This window comes from Euphorbia lathyris, chromosome 6, assembly GCF_963576675.1.
Source record: "Euphorbia lathyris chromosome 6, ddEupLath1.1, whole genome shotgun sequence".
Taxonomy (NCBI): Eukaryota; Viridiplantae; Streptophyta; class Magnoliopsida; order Malpighiales; family Euphorbiaceae; genus Euphorbia; species Euphorbia lathyris.
The window spans coordinates 87,281,357-87,300,646 of record NC_088915.1 but is presented as its reverse complement, the minus strand read 5'-3'; the positions used below and the strand labels follow the sequence as shown (position 1 = coordinate 87,300,646).

At 34.7% G+C, this 19,290-nt stretch overlaps 1 protein-coding gene across 1 annotated transcript; it reads left to right on the top strand.

Annotated features, from left to right (window-relative positions):
- Positions 1-2,295: 2,295 nt before the first annotated feature.
- On the top strand, positions 2,296-14,827 carry LOC136232795 (arogenate dehydratase/prephenate dehydratase 1, chloroplastic). Its single transcript, XM_066022214.1, has 11 exons — positions 2,296-3,003; positions 5,290-5,357; positions 5,440-5,532; positions 7,013-7,213; positions 8,708-8,788; positions 8,883-8,978; positions 9,701-9,778; positions 10,988-11,077; positions 11,162-11,229; positions 12,664-12,745; positions 14,385-14,827. The coding sequence occupies exons 1-11, from the start codon at positions 2,718-2,720 to the stop codon at positions 14,439-14,441; spliced, it is 1,200 nt and encodes a 399-aa protein (XP_065878286.1). The 5' UTR covers positions 2,296-2,717; the 3' UTR covers positions 14,442-14,827.
- Positions 14,828-19,290: the final 4,463 nt, after the last annotated feature.

Here is a 19,290-nt window from a genome sequence, read left to right as displayed (position 1 = left end):
ACCCGCTGAACACAGGGAACAGATAGAATGTGCAACGGAAACTCTGTTGATAAATTAATATCTCATGATTGACTAAAAGAAAAAGTAGTTAAACTCGCGATCCTCTTGTTAGCCTCATAGCAACTTGATTTTTTAAGTCAAAATAAACTACATATAATTAAGATTTCAATTTTCTTAAAAAATGACGGATAAAAAGAATGGAATAAATATTTTAGAATAAAAACAATTAATATTTACCAACGATAACAAACACTAAATAAATATAGTTAACATCCAACTCAAGATATATGAGAGAAAGAGACAAAGAAAAAATATGAATTATTATTCTTCTCCCATATGTTTGGAAGAGATAGAATATATCACGATGTACAAGTAAAATGGAGATAGTAAAATTCATAACTGCATAAAGTATTTTATTAATAATAAATAAAAATTCACACGATTTTCAAAAGTTAGGTATAGCATGAGAGTTAAAACTACTTTTAACGGTCAACATTACTAATACTTTATACCTTATTTAAATTTCAATTGAATACAATAGATATTAGAACACATATATAATTGAATACTAGACCGATCACTGCAACAATATTACGATACGTGTACAAGTGAATACTAAACCGACTGCTACCAATAATTACGACATGTGTATAAGTGAATACTAGACCGATCGCTACCGAAAACATCAACAATAAACAACCACTATAGTAAACAAAAAGGGTTAAACCAAAATCTAACATATATAAGTGAGAGAGACAAAAAATATGAATTATTGAGTGAAAAATTGACGAACTTTCGAACGTTAAAAATAAAAACTGGTATAACTTACAAACGTCCAAACTATAATTGTACTATTTATAACGTTAGGAGTTAAAATTACTTTTTACTAATATTTTTTTGTAACTTATTCAAATTTCAATTAAATACTATAAATATTACGACACGTGTACAATTGAATACGATCACTACCAACGATATTACGACACGTGTATAAGTAAATACTAGACCGATCGCTACCGAAAGCATCAACAATAAATAACCAATATAGTAAACAAAAGGGGTTAAACCAAAATCTAACATATATAAGTAAGAGAGACAAAGAAAAAAATATGAATTATCGAGTGAAAATTTGACGAACTTTCAAACGTTAGAGGTAAAAACCGGTCTAACTTATAAACGTCAAAACTATAATTGTACTATTTATAACGCTAGGAGTTAAAATTACTTTTTACTAATATTTTTTTTGTAACTTATTCAAATTTCAATTAAATATTATAAATATTACGACACATGTATAATTGATTTCGATTACTATTGACGGTATTATAACACGTGTATAATTGAATACTAAATCGATCACTACTAACGATATTACGACACGTGTATATATAATTGAACTAATAGATCGCTACCAGTAATATTATGACACATATATAAGTGAATATTGGGGAAAATTATTAGAAGCACCCGGTTCTCCATGTTAAATAGAGGACCTCCCATACATATTTCGACATGTGTAATATGGATCCACAAATATTATAAGAGGCCCCACTATTTTAATTAGGGTAAAGTTCAAATAAAACCCCTGTGGTTTCACTAATTTTCAGATAAAGGACTGTGGTTTTCTTTTTGTCAAAACGAGAACTGAGGTTTTGCACTTTTAATAATGCTATTAAAACTATCTTTAACGATCTGAAAATGAAAATTTTCAAGAATTAAAGTTGTTCAATGTCGTATTTTCTATGGAACTACATTTTCGATTTTAGAAAATCATCTTTTTTGGAACTTTCTCTCTCTTTACCAAACATCATCTAAATAATTTCGAAATAAAAAAGTTGAAGAATTAAAGTTGCTTAGAATATTAGTAGTTCTTAAAATATGTCATTTTTGAAGTTGTTAAAGGTGATTTTAATAGTATCAATCGAAAAAGTCCTTATTTTGCTAAAGTTGAAAACCTCAGTCCTCATTCTGACAGAAAGTAAACCACAGTCCTTTATCTGAAACCACATGAGTTTTATTTGAACTTTACCCTTTTAATTATTATGTGAGGTCATTATACACGTGTCCAAATGTGAATTGGGTCCTTCGAATGATATGGAAGACCGAATACTTAATATAATAACTCGAATAGAAGACCGAATGCTTAATATAATAACTCGAATACTGGACCGATCGCTACTGAAAACATCTAATAATAAACTAGTACTATAGTAAACAAAAAGGGTTTTAACCAAAATCTAATAATTGTGAGAGAGACAAAGAAAAAATATGAATTATTACCCTCTTCCCCATCCTTGGGGAAGAGATAGGATAAAATGCATTTAAGAGTGATGAAACTCCATTTTTTCAAATTAATTTTCAGACAGTTTAGCTTCTCTTTCCTCCTTCGCCGACCCTTTCTAGAAGCTAAAGAAAACGTGTAGCCGACTTTCTACTTACCTACCAAATCAGATTGCTGTTTGTTTTCAATTACTACTCCTTCTTCACCATTCTTAGCAAAATGTCATTACCTTACTCCATTAGAGCATCTAAGAAGAAGCAATTTTAGGAATTTTAGGAATTTCTATGAAAAAACATTGTTGGGGTCAAAATCAATGGGTCAATGAGTCCATAATGTGGTTTCAGCAAACCCCATTTTGAAAACCCCCTTCTCCTCCTCTCTTAATGCGGTTGTTTTAGCATTTAGTATCAGTTTACATTGATTTTTATTGTTTTTCATGGCTCTGAAAGCTGTTGGATCCATCTGGGTTAGTCCAGAGAGGGTTTATTCGAATGTGGGTGGTTCAGATTTGAGAAATTGGCGATGTGGGTTTGGGTTGGATTTCAGAGGTAATTGGGATTTTGATAGGTTGAGTAAACTGGAATGTTGTTGTTTGGCTGATTTAGCTCATAGAGCTATTACTCCTGTTGATGATGAGAAGCCATTAGAGTCTTCTCAAGCAATTGATAAGGTTCAAGACACTCAGACTAGTGTGTTTCACAAGGATTTGAACCTTCTTCCTAGTGAGTTTCATTTACTCTTTTTGGATTTTGAAATGTTTTGTTATGTTATGCAATGTAGATGGATTTTTGTGTGATGTTGTTGTGTAGAGTTTGTGGTTTCTATCAGATATTTTTGTAGGCATAGGTACCATATTTGGCCTAAGAAACTTCCCCGAAACGTCTAATGACCTATCCGACTTGAAAATGACCTATTAGCCCCTTGAATTTGCTTAAAGTCGCATGATTAACCCCTAAGTACCACGTGGCAGAGTAACTAGAGATTTGGACAAGTTGAAGCGTGTATCGATTTCAAATTCAGGGGTCAACAAGTAATTTAAGTAAAACTAGAGGACCAATAGCTCATTTTTAAGCAAGTTTTAGGGAGTTAATAGGTCGTTTTCAGCATTCGGAGAGAGGATCAGTTTTTGTAACCAACTTGGAGAGTCTATGTATTAGGGCTTATATTGAAATTGGTTTCAAATTCAGGGTCAATAAGTCATTTAAGTAAAGATTAGAGGACCAATAAAGTAAGTTTAAGGAGTTAATCGGTCGTTTTCAACATTCAGAGAGATAATCAGTTTTTGTAACTAACTTGGAGAGGCTGTGTATGTAATTAGGGCTTATATTGAAGAATGACTTTGTTTGTGATGAACTAAGCAGAAAAGTGTTGATTTCAAATTCAGGGGTCAATAAGTCATTTAAGTAAAGATTAGAGGACCAATAGTTCATTTTAAGCAAGTTTAAGGAGTTAATTTGTCGTTTTCAACATTCGGAGAGACTCTACTGTAGATTAATTTTTGTGTGTTGTAATTGTATAGAGTTTGTGGTTTCTATCAGATATTTTTTTAGGCATAGGTACCATATTTGGCCTCAGAAACTTCCCCGGAAAAGTCTAATGACCAATCCGACTTTGAAAATGATCGATTAGCCCCTTGAAGTTGCTTAAATTCACGTGATTAACCCCGTGGCAGAGCAACTAGAGATTTGGACAAGTTGAAGCATGTATCCATTTTAAATTCAGGGGTCAACAGGTCATTTAAGTAAAGATTAGAGGATCAATAGTTTATTTTAAGCAAGTTTAAGGAGTTAATCGGTCGTTTTCAACATTTAGAGAGATAATCAGTTTTTGTAACCAACTTGGAGAGGTTGTGTATGTATTAGGGCTTATATTGAAGAATGATTTTGTTTGTGATAGTGTTGGTTTCAAATTCAGGGGTCAATAAGTCATTTAAGTAAAAATTAGAGGACTAATAGTACACTTTAAGCAAGTTTAAGGTGTTAATCGGTCGTTTTCAACATTTAGAGATATAATCGGTTTTTGTAAACAACTTGGAGATGTTGTGTATGTATTAGGCTTTATATTGAAAAATGATTTTGTTTGTGAAGATCTTAGCAGAAAAGTGTTAGATTTCAAATTCAGGGGTCGACAAGTCATTTAAGTAAAGATTGGAGGACTAATAGTGCATTTTAAGCAAATTTAAGGAGTTAATCGGTTGTTTTCAACATTCGGAGAGATAATCAGTTTTTGTAACCAACTTGGAGAGGTTGTGTATATATATTAGGGCTTATATTGAAGAATGATTTTGTTTGTGATGATCTTAGCATTGATTTCAAATTCAGCGGTCAACAAGTCATTTAAGTAAAGATTAGAGGACTAATAGTTCATTTTAAACTTGTTAATTTGTCGTTTTCATCATTCGGATAGATAATCAATTTTTGTAACCAACTTGGAGAGTTTGTTTATGTAATTAGGGCTTATATTGAAGAATGATTTTGTTTGTAATGATCTTAGCAGAAAAGTGTTCGGAATTGAAATCGATCGGATCGGATCGTGCATTGATTAAGAAAGATTAATATATAGAAAGAAAATCGTAAGCTAACTCAAAACACAATATAAGTGAACCTTAATATGATTTTGTTTGCAGGAAGAGTTTTAGAACACGTGGCGCTTCAGATATATATATATATATATATATATATATATATATATGTATAAGCTTTTTCGTGTAATCTGGTTTAATGAGATTTTAGAGTTAATGACTTCGATAAAGGACGTAATTTCCTTACTATTATGCTAACTAACTATTATGAAATACCGAACCACGTAAATATGTTCTTTTTGTGATAACACGTTTAATTTCTTGCTCGGCATACGAATATTATTATAATCAACAATCGGGCCAATTCCGAAGTTTTTTGACATTTAATAAATGGTAATGAATTGAGGGCGAGCCTTGGCGCAACGGTAAACGTTGTTGTCGTGTGACCAAGAGGTAATGAATTGCTCTGCATTGCTGTTGATTACAGAACCATTAACAGCGATGGATTCGTGTTGTTCACGCGATAATGGTGCAAAAGTACGGGTTGCGTATCGGGTAAGCAATCGAGTAATCTTTTTCAATGAAATATTCATGTCATTTCGCTGTTCTTATGTTGTTTTTTTGGTGTTCATGTTAGGGAATAGCAGGTGCATATAGTGAGGCTGCTGCACTAAAAGCATACCCTATGTGTGAAACTGTCCCGTGCGAAGATTTTGAATCTGCATTCAAGGTTTGATCTACTTACTTGTTATAGATAATTTGCTCGAATTGATTGTATCGACATTATAATTGTCAAAGGCGCGCGTGCCTTACGAACTAGGCTCTAGGCGTGTCGTTTGAGAAGCTAAAAGGCAGGTCCTGTTCAAGAGAACACGCCTTTTTGAGCTTAGCGCCTTGCTGGAGGCGCAATTTTGTAACAGATATTTCTTTTAGGTTCCAAGTTAAAGAGTGGTTATTTCAATCTCAACGCGTTCGTATCTATATGATGTACGCTTGAAGAGATTGCATATCTAGAGGTGGAAATTGTCGGGTTCATGTCATGTTTGTGTCGTTTCAATTTTGGGTTAGTGTCAAAATGAGTCAACCCTAACCCAACCCCAAAAAAATTCGTATCATAATCGTGTTAACCTAATCGGATAAGTGTCAACTTCGTATCGTGTTTTCGGGCCACATGTGTACGTATATTAATGGTGTCTTTTAAAAATATAGGAGAATATGATATTATTTTAAATATTTTATGTCATTTTTGGATTAATATGTTAACACTAACTATCCAAAAGTCCGCTAATATAATGTTGGGAGGTCATGTAATGTGTTTATAACAATATAGGAGGTTCGAGTCGTGTTTACAGGTAATAATTGTAATTTTATTACCTAGTTGACATGTAAAAACATGAGAGAATATAACAATAATTTTAAATATCGTGTCATTTCGTGTTATTTTCGGGCTAACATGTCAACTTTAACCCAACCTAAAAATTTGCGTGTCAACCTAAAAATGTCACGTTACCTACTAACCTAAACTCAAACGCTAAAATTGCATTCCAATTTCGTATTGTGTAATCGGGTCGTGTGTACTTTTTAGATAACGCGCCTTGTGTAGCTTTGGCACACACTTGCGCCTAGTCTCGATGACTCCTAGCGCGTTAATGTGCTTTGCGCTTTTAATAACTATGATTGACATATTGTTTATGATGTTATATATTATTTTACTTTAACACGCCTTGTGTAGCTCAAGCTCACACTTGCGTTTAGGCTCGAGGACGATCGACGTATTATCTTGGCTTAATATATAATTACACACCTAAACTTGTAACGATTTTCTGTTCAGCATCGTGTACTCTACTTAGACCTATTACCCACCTAAACTTGTAACTTTTTGCCTTTTGGCACCCCGACTTGTCAATTTTAGGCCTCGAAAACCCTTGTTTGCTGATTCGGCATTCAAATAAAACCTACATTGCATGCCGGATCAAATTTGGAGCGTCCCAAATTGGCAAATAACGGTGCCATAGGTGCAAAATTGATAAGTTCCGAGTGCCGAACTGCAAAAAAACTTATAAGTTTAGGCGTGTGATAGGTCCGAGTATAAATATAAAGTGTCTAACGATAAAAAGTAGCAAATTTAGGCGTGTAATTATATATTAAGTCTATTATCTTCCTATTGACATGTTATCTTGGTATTTATTCTCTTGTGCTTCATTGATCAGGCAGTTGAACTTTGGTTAGTTGATAAAGCAGTACTTCCGATAGAGGATTCAGTCGGCGGCAGTGTCCATCGGAACTACGACTTGCTTCTCCGGCATAGGTTGCATATAGTAGGAGAGGTTCAGATGATAGTCAACCATTGCCTATTAGGACTGCCAGGTGTCAACAAGGAGGATTTGACACATGTTTTGAGCCACCCCCAGGTTAGTTCGAAGAATGTCTTGTTATCAATTTGCGGTCAAAATGTTTGTTCAAAACGTGCTATTTACCGTTGAATTTGCTTAACGTAACTTGTTGACCTTCTAAAATCCACGTGGAGGAGCTAGGGGAGATTTTGGACAAGTTGAAGTGCGTAACTTTAAGCAAGTTTATGGGCTAATAGATTACTTTAAGAAAATTTAAGGTGTAAATAAGACGTTTTTAAAGTATAGGGGCATTGATCCAGCCAGGTGTCACTTTGGCAAACTTTGGCTAATGCCAAAATTCCAATGTGGTGCCGAAACTTTCCGAGGCCATCGGCCAACTAATTGATATTGAAGAGATTTTTCTTAGAATAACGTTATTCTAAGAAAAATTAGCTAGGAAACGGTAATGGAAAAGAAACGGGAATGGAAATAGACACGAAATACGGAAACGAAGAAGAGTTTCCGTGCAACATAATCCAATACTCGTTAGCCACTTTTGAATACTGTTTCGCAAGATTCTCCTATGTATCAAATATCGACCCTTGTAGGAAAACGCACTATGAATCCGATGGTCCCATAACATCTATAGGACTCCTTCCCATTAAAGACATCCTGCCGCTCTTTCCCAAGGCTAGAATTAGACCTGTATATGGCTTGGGCTGGGCCTAACAGTTGTTTATCTAAAAATACTCCGTCCCAGCTCAGCCAGCCCGCTGTTAATTTAGACCCGCTCGGGGCAAGCTGGGACCGGGCTTACAAATTGAATCTAAGCCCAGTCCATATAAGCCCGCCTAAAAAACTATACATAATTTTTAATTATATAAAATAAAATTTGTACTAGATATTTGATATATACATATATAAATTCACTAATTAATATTAATAGGTGGGCAGGGCTCAATCCCAAGCCCGCCCAAAAAATAAGTGGGCTTTAGCGGGCCTGACTGGGCTGGGCCTAAGGTCAATTTTCCTTTTCCAAGGGCTCGTCTCCTAGTCCCAGATGGACTAGAGTGGATCACTTAAACCATGTGCACATTTGTTGGCCCAAGGATGGCAGAAATCTCGGGCCGACGGAGTGTATGTCATTGCTTGTGCCAATTGGCCTACGGTCCAACTGCCTCCCCACTTCCTCAGGCTCATCTTACGATATGGTATCGGAGCCTCTTGGACCAAACGGTCGAGGGTTCGAGTCCTGGCAACCTCATTAATTTATGGAATTAAAAACACATGGTGGGATGGGCCTGTGTTGTACACCCTGCAAGCCCAAGGGACATTTACGTGTGAGGGTGTGTCAGATCTGAATATAAGATATACGATTGGGTCTTAACTATAAGCTCGAGCTTTTAGTTCAAACGGTTCCATGACATCTTACCATGTGTTAAAATTTAGTCTAACAAATGGGGTTGCCAGGATTCGAACCCGACCACTTGGTCTAAGAGGCTCTGATACCACTTCAAGAAACTAATTGAACCAAAATCTTATGGTCTATTTTTTTTTATATGCTGTTTTCAGGCACTTTCGCACTGTGAGAAGACATTGAACAAGCTAGGTGTTATTAGAGTGAGCACTGATGATACTGCTGGTGCTGCTCAGGTAAACTTCTAAATCCTCCAAGGACTGTTTTTTACAATCTTTGATTATACTAGAGACAGTTTTTTATGTTAAAGTCTAAACCTTTTTGAGACAGATGGTTGCTAGAAATGGTATCAGAGAAACCGGCGCCATTGCAAGTGCTCGAGCAGCAGAAATCTATGGTCTCAACATTCTAGCAGAAAAATTCCAGGTAATTAATATCACTTTCAATCTGGGTTAAATGCACCATTGGTTACTGAACTTTAATGTTATCTCAAAATGATCACTCAACTTCAATTTGTTTCAATAAAATCATTCAATTTGAATTTTGTCTCAATAGAGTCACTTTGGCGACTGGCTGACTGAAACACGGCTGCCACCTAGCTTACATGTGTTGTTTCGGGGAAATTATTAGAAGCACCTGGTTCTCCATGTCAAATGGAGGACCTTCCATACATATTTTACCATGTGTAATACACGTATCCAAATGTGAATTGGGGTCCTCCAAGTGATATGGAAGACCGGGTGCTTAATATAAAAACTCGTTGACTACTGCTGCTACCTGATTTAACAATCACATCGCTTTTCCTATGTCTTTTTGCTCTTAAAGACAAAATTCAAAGTTAATGATTTTATTGAGACAAATTGAAGTTGAGTGACCATTTCGAGACAACCATGAAAATTCAGTGACCAACGCTGCATTTAACCCCTTTCAATCTAGTGATCTCAAGTTCGAGTCCTGAGCCATCTAAAGGATAACCGAGCAACCTCGAACTGATTAATCGGACCTAATGACCAATAAAATGCCACTTTCAATGTTTTGCAAGACTTCTCTAAATACCTTTCTATTCACAAGGCTTGTATTGAATGCTTAAAACTCCTAAGATTTGAAATGGCTGCAACAATTTTACTTTTTTTTTTTTTCTTTTTCAGGATGATGTTGGCAGTATTACCCGTTTTCTGATACTTTCAAGGGAACCTGTAATTCCAGGGATGGTTAGGCCCTATAAGGTACTGTTGCTTTGTTAACAGCCTTTTATTTTTGGGCTGAATACATCAGGTCCCTCATGAACTTGGTCCAAAAAACCGATTGACTCCTTGAATTTTAATGATGCCTCATTAACCCCCGAACTTGCTTAATAGTCAATATGACATGATTAACCCCCTTATTGCTCGTGGAAACATAAGAGGAGATTTGGACAAGTTGAAGCGCATATCTATTTAACTAAGTTCGGGAGGCTGATATGTCACTTTGAGCAAGTTCAAGGGGTCAGTAGGTCACTTTTAATTGAGTCCAGAGGGCTAATATGTCACTTTGAGCAAGTTCAGGCGGCCATTAGGTCACTTTAAGTAATTTCAGAAGGCTAATGGAACATCTTCGAAGTTCAGGGTGCTAATTGGTTTTTTGGACCAAGTTCAAGGACCCCTGATATATTTAGCCTTATTTCTGCTTAATACATTTGGGGGGCTTGTACTTGGCCAAATAATCTGAATGGTCTCCTGAACGATGGAAATGTTTCATTAGCCCCCTAATTTCACTTAAAGTGATACCATTAACCCTCGAAGCCTTACGTGGCAGAACAAGGTGGAGATTTAGATAAATTGAAAGGATTAATGAGACATCTCCAAAGTTTACAGGACTAATCGGATTATTTGGTCAGGTACAGAGAGGCTAGAGCACATAATGTATTAAGCCCTTTTATGTTGGCTTAATACATCTGTCGCGCTTGTACTTGGTCAAAAACTTCAACGGCGAACTTTCAAAAGTTCCAAATGACCCCTATACTTGTCCAATTTCATTCAATAACCCCATATTCTTGTCCAATTACATTCAGTAACCCCTGTTTTTGTCCAATTGCATTGAATAACCCCTATTCTTGTCTAATTGCATTCAATAACTCCCAAAACTTCAACTTCCCCATGAACTTCTAAAAGTTCCTAATTATTTGTCTATTTAGCATTTTCTTGTGAACACATGGCGGGCACTTTGACACGTGGTGGAGCGTCCATTTTCTGCATCTATTGAGAAATAGGGGTTATTGAATGCAATTGGACAAAAATAGAGGTCATTTGGAACTTTTGAAAGTTAAGGGAGACAGTTGAAGTTTTGGGCCAAATAGAGGCAGCAACAGATGTATTGAGCCTTTTATTTTCCTTGATTATTAAGAGTGTTATTTAGCCATCATTTTGCATCTACTGAAATTTGTTTCCATGCTACAGACAAGTGTTGTTTTCTCTCTGGAAGAAGGTCCTGGTGTTTTGTTCAAAGCATTGGCAGTATTTGCTTTGAGAGGCATTAGTTTGTCCAAGGTAATTTTAGTAACTAAAGAGCTTGTTACTGTTTTTTTGCCAATGTATAGGTTCTAATTCCTCCCTTTCCTAATCAATATGTAGATAGAGAGCCGTCCACAAAAAAACCGTCCTCTAAGGGTTGTCGATGCCTCTAATAAGGGCAGTGCCAAGTAAGTAATAGTTTTCTTTGGGGGGAGAAAGGTTTGCAATTTGGATGCGAATAGTCTTTACTATTACGGATCTGTTTGATTCAACTGTTGATTACTTTGTTGTTTTTGTTAGCTTTTGTTTTTGGTAGATATTAGCTAATTTTTCTTCTAAAATGGCTATCAGCCGTTGTTTCTCAATCCTATTCGAACACTTTATATTTACTGTTAGTATTAAAACAGCAAAAGGAGCTATAAAAAGGAGAACCAAACGGACATTTTGGGTCAGTTTGACATTGACTTCCCAAACCCTAACAAGTACTTTTCCCAGCTTTGCCATCTAAAAGCAGCATTTAGTAAATGCAAAACTGTTTTTCTTACAAAGCTAGGAAATCTGTTTTCAGAAAAAGCTACAATATGTAGCTTTTGGGGAAATTAGCTTTCACAGCTTATCAGAAATTTGATATTAATTTTTTTTTTGACAAAAATAATCATAACTTTAAATATAATATAACATGTATATATTTATTTTTTATTCTTCGACTTTTAGAGCTTTTACCATGTATTTAACAAACATTTATAAATTCTTTTCTACAACACTTTCGTGCCCTAAGTGTCGTTTTGGTTCTCCTTTTTATAAGTCCTTTTCGGAGTTTTACTCCAAACATTAGATATAAAGTGTCTGATTAGCATTGAGAAACAGTTGTTGATAGCTGTTTTGGAAGGAAAATCATCTACCAACAACAACAAACAACTAGCAACATCACGATACATTAAACAATAATAGTTGAACCAAACAAGTCCTAAGAATTACTGGTAAAGTTAGCAACATTTAGAAGTATTTAACAATTATATTGCTAGGAATTTGCATCTCTAAAAGAGCAAGAAGAATGTGGGCTAAATTACACCTATGGCCACTGAACTTTACTCATTTTCATTGTATCGCCGCTAAACTTCAAAGCGTAATATAAAAACCACTCAACTTTACACTTTCTAACATTATGGTCACTACACTTTAACTAACTTCTCAAAATGAAAATGTTCAAGAATTAAAGTTGTTTAAAACGATATTTACTCTGAAACCACATTTTTTATTTTCTAGAGCTTTCTATCTCATAACCAAACAACAAAACGAAAATTTTGAAGAATTAAAGTTGCTTACAATATCATCAATTCTTGATTTTGTATTATGAGGCTGTCAACAGTCATTTTGAGGCGTTGATTAAAGTTCAGTGGCCATAAAACTGTTAAGTTAATTGACTTTTATGTTATTGTTCCGAAGTTTAGCGGCTATACGGTGAAAATGAGTAAATTGAATGGCCATGGGTGTAATTTAATCAAGAATATGGTGAAGTTTTAAATCTCTAGAAAAAAAAAGGCAACCTTTTCAAGTTTGTTCATTATACAATGGAAAAAGAAGGATTCTAAAACCTTTCTTGTGTGTAACTCTCATGACAGGTACTTTGACTACCTTTTTTATGTCGACTTTGAAGCTTCTATGGCTGAACCGCGTGCCCAAAACGCGTTGGGACATTTGCAGGTTGGTGTGTTGTGTTTATGCTATTTCATCGAATCAAAGAAAGCAAATTCGTAATGCTAAACTTTCATGCTAAGTCATTTCTATATAGTTCTACTTTCTCCATATCTATTGTCTTCGGAAACCGAAATTCATCTACTACGAGTAATATCCTACCTTTATCAACGAGTTTAGATTAGAAATATCGTATTGAATGAGGCTGTGTTTGCTTGTCTAGTTTGATATTTGAACTGTCAAATCATTCTTGGTTCACTTCTAGTGGCTGCGTGTTATTACGTCGTGATCTCGATTCGATAAGGTCGAATGTTCATCACTTTAAAACGCTTGCTGTGTTATTGTGTAGTTCTTTCGTTCTGTCTGCATAATCATATCTACTATGCTTATAGTTCTGATCAAGTTATATACACATTTCACTAGGGTGTTCTATAACATTTCCAAATGCTACTAGCTGGATGTTCACGAGCCGAGCCGATATCGAACCTAGTTAAGTTCATTATTGGCTCGTTAATGTCTCTAGCCAAGCCCTCTTGAGTCAAGCTTTACCGAGTTTTGACCAAGACGAGCTTTTATAGAGCTTTAACTATATTCATCAGTAGAATAAGTAGCCTAGAAGACACACAAAAAATCCTTAACATAAATATTAAAAAAAAGCTTAATACATTATTTGCCCCTTGAACTTGTCCAAAAAGCTTGATTGGCCCCTGAACTTTCAAAGTGTCCCGATAGCCCCTCAACTTGCATAAAATGTTTAGTTAGCCCCCTAAACTTACCTAAAATGTAATCAATTGATCACTCGGTTGCAGAAAAGTAAGTTAAATATGGAAGATGTATTGTATGCGTCTTAAAAAAAGTAAAATGACCAAGATCGGGGTAATACGGTTCTAATATTAGAGAAAACAAGTTTTATAGTTGAGAAAGTAATAACTTCCGTTTTAATCTATTCTCGAATTATGTAATAACATTTTAAGACGCGTGCAATACATCTTCTGCATTTAACTTACTTTTTCGCAGCCGAATGATCATATGATTACATTTTACGCAAGTTCAGGAGGCTAGCTTAACATTTTATGCAAGTTGAGGGGGTTATCGAGACACTTTGAAAGTTCAGGGAGGCAATCAAACTTTTTGGACAAGTTCAGGGGGCAAATGATGTATTAGGCCTTAAAAAAAGAAAAAGAAAAAAATCACATATGTCATGGCCGAACTCTAAGAATAGTAGCTATCGGTGACCGGAGAACTTGGTTGAAGGACAAGCTAATTAGTCTTTAGGCTTGGTACTAGCCAAATGTCTAAAGCATACGTTAAGTGTTTTTATAGGCTTGTGAGATGTGGCTAGTTGAGAATTAGAGTTAACGACTAATTACTCCTTTTTTGCACATAGTCATTAGTTATTTTATTTTAAATTGAAAATTAATGAATATATAGTAATTAAAAAACAACCGAGTCTCTTTGCGGGCTTTCGAGCCGAACTTAATGGAGCTCAGGCTCAGCTTGTTAATGTCTCGAGCTTTGACCGAACTTTGACTGAATCGAGCTCGAATAGTTTGTGAACTACCCCGACTTATGAACACTTCTGTTGAATGAGATACATCATATATCCAGGGACGCTGTTTAATATGCATTCGTTTCGTTTATCTTGCAGGAATTCGCGAGATTCATTCGCATTCTTGGTTGTTACCCAATGGATACAAATATTTAAGCACCGGTTAGTTTCGGTTTCCTATGAAAGATTCAATTCAGCCTTTGTTGTTGTACAGAAAAATGTATTTACATGCAGGGACGGGCCCGAATTCGCAGTTGCAGCTAGTTGATGAGGCAGCTTGACAGCATTCTTGATTCTGAGGCATTTTCATTTTTCTGTTCATCCCCAAATTGGGATGGATGTTAGGACAATATACAACTATTGGGGAGGCAATTGGTTATGGGGGACATTCCTCCATTTTTATTTAACAGTATCATAACCTGCATTCATTTTCAAAATTCTTACTTGATCATTAAACTGTAACAATTTGTAGTTTGTGTGGCTAGTGATCATCTGTTTCGTAATAAATTTTGATTTTTTCGCCTCAAAATAATGTGGTTTTTGAGTAAAAAACCTAAGCATCTTCAACGGCATCTTAGTTGGGCTGTTAGTTAAAATTTGAGGAGAGAGTTAAAAACCAATTTCAACAGCACTCCTCGAATCATTAACTCTCTGTTATAATGTCTTTTTATTTTAATTTTTTATTAAGTAGTCGTAAATATAACAATATTTACTAATTTTAATGCTAAAATAATAGGATATAAGGTGCAAAGTACCCCTAACGTTTACACTAGCAGCAATATTATCTTTAATGTCTAAAATGTTGCAATTTTACTTTTAACCCTGGCAGTCAAGAGCAATTTTATTCCTAATGTTGGTGAGTTTTATAAAACATATATTTTGTTCATTGTTGTGCACCAATTGCGCTTACATTGATTTAAAAAAAAAAAATATAAAAACATATTTTTGTAATTTAATAATAGAATTGGACGTTAATATTTTTAAATTTGGTCAAATATTTGAATTTTTTTCCAACTTTTACAAAATATGGTATATTTTTTAAATTTCACTTTTAATCATATTTTCGTAATCTGTTACTAATGAATAATAAAATGTCGCACATGTAAAGTGTACATAACAAGATTTATGACTGATGAATAATTTTTCCAATTGATCCAACTTGTTAACGTTAGGGTTAAAATTGTTCTTGGCTACCGACGTTAAGGGTAAAATTGCGTCATTTTAGACATTAGGGATCAAATTGTTCCTAGATGTAAATATTAGGGGTATTTTTACCTACCTTCTCCCAATAATAAATAAATAATGAATATAAATTTATATTATTTTTAGAAAGTGGACTAAGAGTCTCTTTGAGATGTCTGTAGCCTAGTTAGAAAATAATTCGGGCCTAATGCTCGGATTGTCAGAGTGCGCAAGGAGTCCGTTACTTAAAACACTGGTTTCACGCCATAAATGGCCTTTACTAGCCATTTGGTTGAGTGGTTCAGGTGTAAATGCTAAATCCTATCAATTTATGACTGCTATTGATGGTCCAATACTGAATAAATGAAAAAAGATTATGAGAAGTAGTTTTGGTTCATCTTTTAAGAGTTTGAAGAGCTCCGGACCTGCATATTTGAGTCTAATATATGTTGCTTCATGCTCGGTCGTCAAGGACTATAACCGGCTCACCTGATTTCTAGCGAATTGTCATTCAGTCATCGTCAAGGGCTATAACCAGCTCAAACATAGTTGTTAGACCCAGACCCGACTGGACCAGTCGGGTCACTAGAACCGATTACATTTTCGGATTGGAGATGGTTAGAATTTTTAAACTTTGAAAACCGGTTAGAACCATTGAAACCGTCTGGATCAGCTGTGAATCGGTTGACCCAATTCTGATTGGGCGGCTTGGACTGAAATTTGTATGTTAGGAGATTCGAACCATAAAAATCCAGCTTTTAAATACACATACTTTACAATATTAAATTATGTTATGGGTTAATTACATATAGATGCTTTGTGGTTTCGTCGATTTGTAGATGCGTACTTGTGGTATTTTTTTGTTTTTTGCAAAGACAACCCTGTGTGTTTGCAAAATTTTGCAAACGCAATAATGTGGTTTGCAAAATTTTATATTTGGGTTCACTTTGTCAGAATTTGACTGATAACAACCTCGAAATTTAAATTTTCAAGCGTTAAATGATATTTTAAGCAACATTAATTCTTCAACTTTTTAGGTTTGAGGTTATTTAAGTGTTTTTTTATAAAAGGGAAAATTAATGTTTAGAGAGAGAAATCTCAAAAAATAATGATTTTGAAAAATAAAAAATATAGTTTCATAGTAAATATGATACTACACAACTTTAATTCTTGAAATTTTTCATTTTGAGGTTGTTATCGGTCAAATTTGATAAAATAAAAAAAATGCAAAATTTTACAACCATAAGGTTGCGTTTCTAAAAAAAATATCACAGGTATCCATTTACAAATCCGTGTAACCATTAGCACACCTATTAACCTATATAGATAGATAGTTAAAATATTATTTGTCAACAATTTTTTTTTTTATTTCAATAAATACTGTAAAGAGAATCTCCATTCAAAAAAAATATTATAAAGAGAATCTTGTTTTATTTTTTCAATACTAATGACGTTTTAAATATATACAAAATAGATCTTACAAAAAGCTAATAAATTACATGAGTATGGATTGAAATTCAATCTATGTGGTTAATTTGCTAAGGCCTTGTTTGGATGGGGGTATTTTAAAGTAAAGTAAGATAGGGTAAGGTAAGTGAAGTGAATGAAATAATTTGTTATGTTTGGATAGAAGGTAAGGTAAGTGATGGTTTAATAATGTAATTGTGTTTGGTTTGATGGTAAGCAGGGGCGGATGTAGAGGGGGGTCAAAGGGGGCATTTGCCCCCCCATCCCATTAAAAAAAAAAAAAATTTTAGTCTAAAAATAAGAGTGAAAGTGCAAAAATACCTTTAATGTTTTGGGTCAGGAGCAATTTTATCCTTAACGTCTAAAATGGTACAATTTTATCCCTAATGTTAGAAGCCAAGAGCAATTTTACCTCTAACGTTTTTAAATTGGGTCAATTTGAGAAATAATTCATCAAACTCTCTTCTCGGTCATGAATAATAGTGTATGAAATTGATCCAATTTATCAACGTTAGGGGTAAAATTGGTGCAAAATTACAAAATTGATATGCAATTGGTGCAAAATAAAGAAAAAAATGACTGTATTTTATAATAGTGTCTGAAATTGATCCAATTTATCAACGTTAGGGATAAAATAACTCTTGGCTACAAACATTAGGGGTAAAATTGCACAATTTTAGATGTTAGGGGTAAAATTGCACCTGACGCAAAACGTTAGAGATATTTGATGCGTAACAACCCGAGAATCCCGGAAATGGATGATTACGAGTCGGAAACATTATATTTTACGTTTTTTATCAAAAAAAAAATCATGAAAATAATGCATGACAATTGAACGATTTTACATTTTTCGTCAACAAAAATTGAACAATTTTGCATTTTTTGTCATAAAAAATTGAACAATTTTATATTTTTTGTCTAAAATTTTTTTACGTAGAATTTTGCCCCCCGCTCTCTCAAATCCTGGATTCGCCACTGATGGTAAGGTAAAGTAAGGTAAGGTAAGTTATATACAAAATTACTTTTATATCCAAACAATGTCTTATTTTAAAATAAAATATAGAGGGTAATTTTGGAAAAGAAAAATCTATCACCTCCCTACCCTCCAATTTGGGGTGTAAAGAAAATCAGCCAAATTTCACCTCACCTACCATCACTTACTATTACATTCAATTACACCTCAAAACAAACAAGATTAGCTACCCTCACTTACCCTCACTTTAAAATACCTCTATCCAAACAAGTTCTAAAACAGCGGTCCACACTAAGGTTCTTTGGTCGTTTAGCCAGGCTTGGTTAACATGTTTAGCCCAATATGGAGATAATTGTTTCATAGAGAAGGTAACCGGATGGCAGACGCACTGACTTGTTTCGGGATTACTTGGTTACTTTTAAGGGAATCATGTGGTGGAGCTCCTTGTCACGGGGCCAACTCTAGACCAAGCCAAAACCCCATGTGGCGCTTTGACTTTCTCCAAGTCTCCGCCAGCCAACTCCTACCGAAGGGTCCCGTTAATGCCTTTGTCGATATTCCGTCCCGGAGGGTCTCCCTGTGGTTAAACCTCATCCTAGAATGGGCACGCATTGTGGGTTCGGTCCGCCCACAGTGTCCATAGAGTTCCCCTCTATGGAGACATCCGCCTTCCTTCACGAAGGACGTATACCCGACTCTCCTGTCCCTAATGAATGAGGGTGGATCGCTTAAGCCAGTTCCGACTACTAACCCAGGGGTGGCGGAGATCCAACGCCAGGTAGTCCATGTCCTCTATAATGTTCCTTTTACCAACTCCGCCTCTTCCATCGACGTACGTTGGCATGCCCCATTCGTCACTCCATGCTGAAGCCTTCTCGTAGCTTTGCCAATGCTTGGGGTTGAGTTTTCCTATTGCCAAACTGCCCCCCTTACACTCCACTCCTCAATTCTGTCATTCTTTTATTTTTGATGATCTTTATAGTTTAGAACATTTAAGATATATTTAAACTTCCCTTCTTTGTTACTAGTTTTTCTCTTTTTAATAATATTTGAGTTTAGCTTTTATTCGATGTGGTGAATGTGCCAACCTAGTTGGGATGTCCATCACCTGTCATTTGTTTCGTCCTTGCTTTTATTAAAAAATTTACATAATTCAAATTTAATTATAAAAAATATAATCTTTTATTTATTTATATGTTTTTTTTAAAGTTGTGCGCAATGCATTTATATTAAACAAAGGAAGATTACATTGAAGAGAAAGGGAAACCCTCATCTTAAATATTAGTATAATTTGTTAATATTTACTATTTTTTTTAAGAACTTAATATTTACTATGTTAGAATATTATATGAAAATAAAAATAGTTATACATTATTTTTAAAA